The 11400-nt window shown below is 30.4% G+C and overlaps 1 protein-coding gene across 1 annotated transcript; it reads left to right on the top strand.

Moving 5' to 3' along the window:
• The first annotated feature begins 9624 nt into the window (after positions 1-9624).
• Positions 9625-10746, top strand: LOC111921414 (FCS-Like Zinc finger 3). The gene is made up of 2 exons (XM_023916993.3): positions 9625-9865; positions 10286-10746. The coding sequence occupies exons 1-2, from the start codon at positions 9756-9758 to the stop codon at positions 10443-10445; spliced, it is 270 nt and encodes an 89-aa protein (XP_023772761.1). The 5' UTR covers positions 9625-9755; the 3' UTR covers positions 10446-10746.
• The last annotated feature ends 654 nt before the right edge of the window (positions 10747-11400 follow it).

Raw genomic sequence — 11400 nt, 5'->3', positions numbered from 1 at the left:
AATTAAATCATTAAGCAAATAAATTTAAAAAAATTAATTAACAGTAACAACAACTATAAACAACATTAAACCATATATTATATTTAATTTTATTTATGTGTAACTTGCTGGTAGAAATCATTTAAACGATTGACTAGATTACAATATTAAAATCTCATATTATTTCTATTTATAAAATTATGACTTTAACTTTTTAACATATTATAGTTAACTTATTAGTTTAAATATGTTGTCATATGTGAACAATTATCATTTTAAAGTCACAAAATTTGTATAATTTATGAGTTGATGCAAAATAGTTAAATTTTTAATTTCAATATAATATTAAATAATTAACTTAAACCAAAATTTCAATTAAACTTGAAAAAAATCGAGAGACTGTTTTATAAATAGTTAAAGATTATAAATTATACTGTTAAACCTACATTGTAATCCTAAAGCAACAAAAAAAACTATGAAAATATTTTTGATAATCAGTGACAATTTTCTAATAAATAGCTTAAAAAATAAGTTACAATAAGAACAATTAAAAGTAATATTATATAAAAGACTATAATATTTAATTTAAAAACAAAAACAATGTTTTTTGTTTTAAGTAACTACTATTGTAGAAACTAACAGTATTCATCAAATAAATTTTAAAAACATTAAATTTCTGAAACCAAATTAAAATAATTAAGAGTTTCGAAATACATTATTTTAAATAACGTACAATAACAATAGTTAAAACTAAAATTATATATAAAAATTATATTGTTGTCTTTAAAACAAAAACAATGTTTAATGTTTTAAATAATTACAATGATAGAAATTAAAATATTATGAAAATAAACTTTTTAAAATTAATTAATCATAACAATAACTATAAATATCATTAAATCATATATTATATTTAATTTTATTCATAATTAACCTGCAGGTAGACGTTATTAAAACACTTAGGATTATATAATTTTAAAAGATATCTACATTATCATATAATTCAAAACAAACAATATTTATACCAACTTATTATAAGATTTATTATATAAAATTAATAACAATGTCATTAATATATTTATAAAACATATATTTGTAAAAATTTCAAACATATTGTTGTATTATGCGCAACACGCGGGTATTCGCCTAGTTGTAATATATAACAGTGGATATAGAACTTTCAAAACAACATGATATAGTTAAACATTTATTATCTCTTTCCTATGATCTCACCTACTTAAATAAGCAGGTTATGTTCATCTCCTCCACCTCCCTATTCAATTTTGATTTGACTATAGCATTATAGAATTTTACTACTTCACTACTTGCTATTTGCTACAATTAACAAAATCATATTCCGTTTTTATTAGAGCATATGGTGTAATTTTAATTGATATTCCTTAGGGCATCTCTAATCCACCCCTAAACTTTATTTTTTCCATCATTTCTTCCCCTATTCTTTTTCTAAAACGACCCAAAAATACGACCCGAAAATTTCATTTTTAATATAACCAAAAATCATAAAACAGAGTATATCATAATAAAACCATGCGTTGCAAATCTCAAAACCATACTAAAATACAAATGAGAAAACGGTGTCACGACTGTATCAAAACATATATAAGATAGCTGATCAACTCCCAGGATAAAAACTGTAGCTGTGGTGTGTGCGATGTCATCATCCCGAGCTCTTCCCTTTGCTTGCGGAAGTACCTGAAACCCAATCTGAAACTGTAAGCACGAAGCTTAGTGAGCTCCCCCAAACTACCACATACCACACAATAGCATATAAAGCACATACTGGGCCTTGCCCACTGCATCGGACCGAAGTCCGGCTAACCGGGGCCTTGCCCCCCCTACATCGGACTGAAGTCCGAAGCTGACTGGAACATCAGACCAAAGTCCGAAGCTGACTGGGACCTTCGTCCCCTACATCGAACCGAGTCCCTAGCTGACTAGGACATCGGACCGAAGTCCGAAGCTGACTGAGACATCGGACCAAAGTCCAAAGCTGACTGGGACCTACGTCCCCTACATCGGACCGGAGTCCGAAGCTGACATCGGACCGAAGTACGAAGCTGACTGGGACCTTGTCCCCTACATCGGATCGAAGTCCGAAGCTGACTGAACATAGCATAAACATATCAACTAGCATAAACACATAACCCTGTCTGAACCACGAAGGCATCAAACATACTAACTACTACATCGGACCGAGGTCCGAAGCTGACTGCTAGCTAAACGGGCCGGCATTGTGGCCTTAGACCCGTTACTACTGGAAGGAAACTCACCTCGTGAACTGGCTGCTGTGTGAATGGCTCTGGAAGCTAACTGCTGCTGCTCCGGTATCTCCCCGGCTACAAGGCCATAAACACACTCAATCAAATACTAAACACTGCACTGGGGTAAAATGACTCTTTTACCCTTGGTCAAAGTCAACTCTCACGGTCAAAGTCAACCCTCTCGGTCAAAGTCAACCCACAGTTGACCTGACTCGCCAAGTTGGGCCGCCAACTCGCCGAGTCTCTAATCTCATTTCGCAACCACACTCGTGGCTACTCGTCGAGTATGGCATCGACTCGACGAGTACTCTCTCAATCCAAGAACTCAGACAATCTTCATCCGACTCGCCGAGTCATATGAACAACTCGACGAGTTGTTCTTGAGCTTAAGAAGATTGCCTTGGACTCGCCGAGTTGTAAGAACAACTCGTCGAGTCCCTCCATTACTGAGTCTGGTCTCCAACTCACTGAGTCCACTCTACTACTCACAGGCTTCCACTCGCCATCACTCAAAAAGGGGAAAAACGGGACTCGCGACTTGACTCGCCGAGTCGTTCTTCCGACTCGCCGAGTCACATCCATGCAACTACTCTAAACTCGATTCTGCTTGAATCCATCGCATACCAATGATAGATCTGAGTCCAATAAGCTGATCTACCACGTAAAGTTTCCAACTTTACGTGTACATACACATGAAAAAGGCGATATAGGCTAAAAAGGCACTTAAAAGAGTAGATCTAGGGTTCTTATGCAAGGCATCTCCAAAAAGGCAACAGATCCGGGCTCTACAACTCCTAAATGAACAGATATAGGGATATCTCGTCCCATAAAGGCATCCATACAACTATAGGGCTTAGAAAATGCATCAAACTAGCCCTAGAAGAGTTCTAATGAAGATTTAAAGCATAAAACAGAAGGAACCCGAGAAATACCTCAATGAACTCTGATTTGCCCTTGGATCTTTGCTCAACACCTCTTCTCCTTGCTCCTTTCTTCTTCTTCTTCTTCAAGCCTTCAAAATCCACACACAAAAGCACTTAAAATGGATAAGGGATGAATTAGGGTTTTCTCACAGCTCTCTGAGGGTGAAGGAGGCGGGTTTGGGGCACAAAGCATTGCTTAAATAGTGAGCAACCCGGGGATTTAAAGTTTCTTCCAGACAGGCAGACTCGCCGAGTCCCGAATATGGACTCGTCGAGTCGCCAACTAACACGTGCACGAAAACTCGACCCTACTCGACGAGTCAGGCCACAGACTCACCGAGTCCCTCAATAAAACTTCTAAATAAAAACCACGAAAGCATCATACCAAAGACGGGGTGTTACACTTTCAACACCACGCCATTTTCATCTTCATTTTTTGAGATATGAATAGTATTTCCTCATGTTTGGAGGAATACTATTCATATCTCCAAAAATAGAGTTGAGCTTTTGGTTGCCAACTTTAGTCCCTTTTATCTTTATTTTACACATTTTTAGTTTATTTTAATCTACTAATTATAATTTAAATGGAATATTTAATATTTGTAATATACTGTTATATACTAATTTACATTATTTAATCCCAATATAGAGTTTAATATTTATGTATCAAATTCATATAAAAAAATTAAATATATACTAAAGACTTGAAACACGGTAACATAATTTATAAAATATAGTAATCAAATATAATCGTGATCTTGATATATTTATTATAAATATAATCTTTTTTATTTAATAATTATTTATAATAAAATAATAATTAATTTAAATTAATTATATATAAACATTTTATTTATGATAATATAATTTGTAGTTTTTTGGTAATAAAAAAATATAATATATATTATTAAAATCTAATCAGTAAAGAGACGTATTTGACACTATATATAAGTTATAAAAATAAAATATTCTAGGGATATACTTTTTTTGGTAAAAAATAAGGTAGAAAATATCGTAAGGTTTATGGTGACAAACTATTTACCCTATTTTTTATTCTATTTATTGCAAAAAAATAAAGATGGGTTGAAGATCGTCTTAAATTGATTTTCATAGACTAAGAAAAAAAATGAAAAATGATTGATGTTATATAAAATATCACTTACAAAGATAAATGTATAAAGCATTGTACAATATACACTAATCTAACAAGCAACAAATTGTTTTTTTTTAAGTTAAGCTCTTGACTTTAACATATTTTAATATATCTTCATTTTTATTTCATTGATTAAATGATATATTATATCTTTTTTTTGAAACGATTAATCTAACTTACTCATAAACTACACCTTAAATTCACCTATGTTCACAACGAGACTTGAAACCTCAACCTCAAGAAGGAATGACAACACCAACTAATAACTTATTAAAACCCTTACAATAAAATTTATGGGTAAAATGACACTTTTTTTTAACTTGTGTTATAGGAAGATAATAGCAACGACAATAGTATCATAATATAATAATATCTCACAGTATTTTTTTACTCGGTAGGTATTAAATATATTTATAAAATAAACTTATATGAATAATTTCAACAATTCTCTTGTAAATTATCTAGAAAAATAAATAGTTTTTTGTATAAAAGATTGTATATATTTTTAGGGGTGGCAAATCGGGTCATCGTATCGTGTTTTTGTCTGACACGACACAATATGACAATATTTTATGTAACACGAACACGACACGACACGATGTCGTGTTTTTTTTAACTAACACGAAAACGAACCGATTAAAAAACGACAAACACGACATGACATGACAAAGGTAGCATAATAACAAAATAGTTTATTTAATTAATATTTAATCATACATAACATGAAAAATACGACAAATAAATGTTAGATCGTGTTAATTTCGTATCAAATTTTAAATATGAACACGACATCGTGTTTTTTATACTTAACACGAACACGAATTTGAATTTCAATTTCGTCCCAATTTCGTTTCGTACCATGTATTTTTGTCGTGTCGTGTCAACAATTGCCAATCTATATATTTTGCCACGGAGGAATATAAAAAACAATTAATAGGATAATCTAGTAATCGAAAAAATACTAAAACAAAACATCAATGCCTCGATATTCACGCGACCATTTGGATATTTTTAATAACTTTAAAATCTCACACATTGGAGATGACCAAGCGTGAGCCCTTTGAGAATTGTTTAATTGCAACAAGCCTCCTTGTTAATTCACTTAGTTTTAATCTACCCATCCTATTTGATTTTGATTAGCAATAACATCCCCATTATAATTGTCTGTATTCATAACATTTTTCATTTACCATTTAATGTTTAGAGGTGTCTTCACGTGTGTCTGACCAATTTATAACATTTTAAAATTTGCAACTAATTATTATATATGATTAAAAATAATCAAGTGGAGAACTGTTCTAGAAATATATTTATTTTTACAAGTCATTGGTAATATATAATAGGGAAAATGATTTAAAAGAGTTCCATTTTGTATGGTCATTATTATTTTTTTCTCTAAAATAAGTCATTTAACTTGTTTTTTATTTTATTTTAAATATTCAATCATTATGATCTGTTATTCCGTGTTACGTTTTTTCTGTTTATACACATTTAGATCTTAATGTTTTTTATTGTAAAATAAGTCATTATTGTTTATGTACACATTTAATTTTTATGACTGGTTTTCGTAGGTGTTGTATTTTTCTCTAAATAATATGTATTCAACTTTAATTTCATCTATTTTATATCAGACAACGAGATTCATTGTGATTGTTTTTTTTCCAATTTGAATTTGCATTTCCAAAACAAAATAACATGTCGGAAAAAATTTTAGAGTCTTCCTAAATTCCTTGATATGTCAATTTTCACCATTTTTCTTTTCAAAATGAACTTTTTTAGCACAATTTTTTTTTATTGCAACTATTTTGTCCAACTTTTGGTGGATGAATTTTACAAAACGCAAGTCTCACCACATACAATAAAATCAAGCAAAACTCTTCATTGTTATTTTATATATTTACTAAACCTTTTTTTAACCTGTTCATAGTCAACGTCTTATTTATTTTTGAGCCATATAAAAACAATCTCGAAAGTTATACATATTTCAACTCATCTGTAAACATGTGTCGTTGTTACAAACATGGTAAAGGTTAACCGAAAGGGGCAAATATCTTAAGTTTGTGGTATGTTGAGTCATGCATGCTTTTTTCTTTTTGGAAAGTTGACTGAGAAGATACCCAAAAATCTTGAAAATATCTATATTTGATGATATTATGTCATCTTCTTCAATTTTTGTGATAAATAAAATTCTTTCAGATTTTGATGTGTAAATTAAAAAATACTTAATATGATTACTTTTAACATTGTAAATTAAAAAATTACTTAATCAAAGACTATTTTGTAGGGATTTTTATATAACTTTGTTAACCAATTTCTTACATCTTCACATATGTTATTAAAAGAGTTATAAAGAAATAATTATGTGAAAATTTTAACTTTACAAAAGTAAATTCGTCAAAAATAAAATTGTTAAAAAGTATTAAAGAAGTTGTAAAGTTATTTTTTAATGAAGTTAAAAGCAAAGTTATATAAAATAATCATGACCAATATGTAAAATCGACAAGTATTAGAAATTCCTTAAAAAAAAGTTTATCCAAAACTTTTAACAAAACTTTTAACCCATTTATGAATCCCATGGAACTCAACTTGAGACCATCATTACATCAATGAGCCAATAAAATTTGCAAACCAATTCGCTATGGTCGTTTTGAAGGATTCCACCATACCCGTTATGTTATGTTAGGTTTGGACTACATGCCCCTTTTGTGTTTATTTAGAAGGGACATAAACCATGAGGAGACCAAATATTATTTCCCAATTGATTTGGGTGGAGGAAATATAGGATTTCAACATCGATAAGCTTTAAAAAAAATCAAAATAGTGCAACAAAAAATTTAATCGGTTTAAAAAATTTCTAAAACCCTAGATATGAAGCACATAGTCGCTACAATTTTATGTTGGCCAAAGAAGATTGTTAGAGATGTTAGAGTCGTTGAAAACCTACTAAACCTACAATACCCAGACATAATTATGTTTTCTAATATGATAATGAAGTTTAATCGCATACAAATAAAAATTTGTCAATAACTAAATGTATACACAAAGCAAAAGTTCATTACCTTTACAAAATCATTAACCCTATTTCTATTGAGTAAAGTACACGCATGGTCTCTATGGTTTTGGGTAATTTGCATATTTGGTCTCTAACTTATTTTTTAACTCGGAAGGTCCCTAATGTTTATTTTTTGTTACGCACTTGGTCCCTACTATTTGTTTTTGTTACGTGATTGGTCACTGTGTTACCGAAAAAACTACTATTTAAATAGGAAAAAAATGGTGGAGTAGGTAAGGTAAGGTAACAGGGTGGGGTTAGAGGTGTGTTTATTTAAATAAATTTAAAAACCAAGGGCAAAATAGTCTTTTTAAGTAAGATAGGGACCAAACGCGTAACAAAAACAAACAATAAGGACCTTCCGAGTTAAAAAAATAAGTTAGGGACCAAACACGCAAATTACCCTAAACCATAGGGACCATTCGTGTAATTTGCTCTTTTCTATTTGTGCAACTTTACTCTCCAATTTAGTGAATGTTGGAAACATGAGAATCATAAAGGTGATAACTATACATGGGCTTTTGTACATTTTTATGAAAGAGCAGGGGGCTTACTGAAAATACCAAAAAGATAAACTAAACCAAGTTGTTCGAACACGTGGGGGTCCACAGTTGCCACTCGTGAGAACATCGAAGGTTCTTTCTCGAAGGTGGGCTCCACGGCATAAGGTTCTGTCTAGGAAGTCATTGTCTGCACTGCCCGGACCTGTCTGCCCGTAGATCCCGGGCAGGACTGATTACGCCAGCGATGCAAAAATAATTACTCAAACACATTACACGTTGCACTTGTTCTTGCATAAAATATCTATAAGTGGCACGACGGCGTTCAGGGTATTCTATTTGTTTCATAAATACTTTTGATTTTTATTTTGGGAACATATATTTTTTTTATGAAAACAATAAATTTAATATATAGTAGCGTATTCTATGAAACAAAATATATTGAAATGACAGAAAAATTAAAAGAGAAAAAAAGTTGGTTTTGTAGGAGAAAAAGATGAAAAAAAGTGATGATTAGCTATAATATATAAAAAAGTAAGAAACAAATAAAGATAAAGAAAATTGAATATGGAATTCAAAACTTTGAGTGTATATTTACTTGATGTAAAACTCGTATATTATACATACTGATTTAAAAAAAATTAAACATTAAATTAAAATGTAAACAAAAAATATTTTTAATATATAATTTTAAAATAAAAAATGAAGAAACATATTTATTGCAATTTAATATATTATATATGATATTTAATTTTTTACATATATAAGTATGACATTAATTTTAAAAATTAAAACAAATCAAAAATTAATAAGTGAATAATATTTATTTTAAAAATAGTATAAAATGATAAGTGTCAAAAAAACCTTTATTTATGAAGGAGGAGGATGTTCTTTGCACCAATAAATCTAATGTATTTTAAACTATTTCTAATATAACATATTTTACAAATTGACTTAAACTCTCGGTGTTAAGAAAAGAAAAAATAACATTTGATACTCTAAGACGAGAAGCTTTTAATTAATATATATTTATATAATTTGAAATTAAAGACATATACAATAGATATATAGATTTTTTTTAATCATAACTTTTTAAAATTGAAAAGACGGTGGAGGAGTTTTTTAAACAAAAACTTTTTTTTTAAATATCGCAATTTACAAACTTTTGTCGTGATTTTTTTTTCAATGATTTGACGGATCTTATAATTTTCAGTCATGATAAATTATATAAATAACAATAAAATAATAGAAATAAAATTAAGAAGTTCCATAAATGAACAAATACAAAAGAAATAAAAACTCTTCCATTATAAATATAAATAGTTTTTTCATGAAAATAAAAATCTAACATGAAACTCTCATTCTTTTTCAAAGCTCTGACGATATTTTGAAATAAATGATATTTTAACGTGTTGTTAAAAAAACAATCGAGTTTTATAGATAATTATTAAATAATAACCTTTTATTATTTTTTTATTAAAATATTATCGGATACGCAATCATTAAAAACTGTGGAAGAGTTAAACGATTAAAAAACATTCTGGCCAATGGATTCCGCCCTTGGGTTTTGGAACCCGAAGTTACAATCACCTACAACGCAGAATACCACTACAATCCATACGTCGACATATGCGTCATTAATTCATTGGTTACAAATAATAAAGGTACACCTGCTCCAGTGCTCCATTCCACACTGGATCTTTACTCCCCTTCCAAGAGGTTCTATAAATAACCACCTATCCACAGCATGAATTCCTTCCCCCACTCTTTCATCTCTTCCTAGATCTAACATACGCATCAAGATACAGGCGTATATTATCAAGATCGAATCCGATCAAGGCATTCACGTAGCCAATTCAGTAGTCAATGGGTTCTAGGATGCTATCTTACTCAGGGGGTGATGACTCCCATTTTCTTGAAGCCTGTTCTCTTTGCTCAAAGTCATTAGGTCATAACAGTGACATATTCATGTACAGGTATTACGCATCAATGAGTTGTACCTCATGCATGTCTTGTTGTACCTTGTCAACTTCACTTTCACATGTCAATCCCAACGAAAAAAGATTCTAACTTTTCAACTGGGTTCATCAATTCATGCAAAAACTCCAAACCTAAATTCCATGCATAAAGGCTTGTACTATGTGCATGTATTGTCGTACAATCAGAACTCTTGATGGCTATCAAAGGTTATGCTACATGTTTGGTGCATAAAACACTTGTACCATGGTCATATTTTGTTGTACTAAGTGAATTTTGGTTGAGATTTTAATGGTTTTTTTTTTATTGAGTTGTGATCAAGAAATAGAAAGCATCCATCTTGATGCATTAAAGGCTTGTACCATGTGCATATATTGTTGTATGAAGTGAATATTTAATTTGGTGTGTTTATTTTTCAGGGGTGACAATCCATTTTGCAGCCAAGAGTGTAGGCAAGAACAAATTGAGATTGATGATGCAAAAGAGAAGAAATGGAGGGTGTCATTAAAGAAATCAATGGAAACAAAAAAGAAATCACCCAAATCTAATGTGCAAACAGGAACTCTTCTTGTGGCATAAGAAATAATAAGAAATCATCAAATTTCCATAGATATATTTGTATGAAATCCCTTTTGAAATCAAGAAATTATGATGGAGGGGATGCAAAGGAATTTGGGTTTCATTTGGTGTTGTATATAAGATGATGATGATGATTGATGATGATGGGGTATTATTGATGATTGATGAAGGAGGAGAAAGATGACTTTTTTGAGACAAATTTTGGTAATGTTATTGATTCATGTAATTTGGGTGTTGAAATGGTCAATTTCATTGTAAAATAGCAATTTTTAATGAGTAAAAATACAAGTTTGTTATACAATTGTAACAAAACAAATGATATTGCATTAAAGTGTGCACCAAAGTATGTCATGCCAACTCCAATGTTGCCTTTAGAATATAATTTTGAAGTTTAAAATAGCAATAGGGAATTAAATAATAAATCTAAGAAACGAGATGTATTCATAGTAATCATCGAAGTGTCGGAATCCAATTCCAAAATTTTGTGTTATGATATTCAATATAAATATAAGACAAAATCGTAAAAATGGTCTTTAAAGTTTGTATTTTTTTTCGAGACACACGTTATGAAATTTATAAAAACAGTCATTTTTAGCTTTTTTTTTTTTTTTTTTGTCGATTTGGTCCCTTACGAAACTAAATTACTAAATTATCATTATTTTATTTTCAAATAACTAAAAACAAAATGAGTTATCTATTGGTGATTTTAATGATATCAGACATTTTGTGTAATTGGAACAATATATGAATTAATGAGTTTATTATTTGTACTTTATATTATATGTGTGGTGAATGCGGAGTGCATGCATATATAAGATCTAATTATAAGTCTGTAAGACAGAATGGCAGGGGTCAAGGGGGTTGTGTCCCCTTGCAGGGTCCTAGGGGCAACACTCATAGCGGGGTCCAAGGGGTAGATCCCCTAGCTATGATTCTGAATTCTAATGGTGATTAT

Source organism: Lactuca sativa, chromosome 1 (assembly GCF_002870075.4).
Source record: "Lactuca sativa cultivar Salinas chromosome 1, Lsat_Salinas_v11, whole genome shotgun sequence".
Classification (NCBI taxonomy): domain Eukaryota; kingdom Viridiplantae; phylum Streptophyta; class Magnoliopsida; order Asterales; family Asteraceae; genus Lactuca; species Lactuca sativa.
The sequence above is the reverse complement of the archived record's forward strand: the minus strand, read 5'-3'. Positions and strand labels throughout refer to the sequence as shown.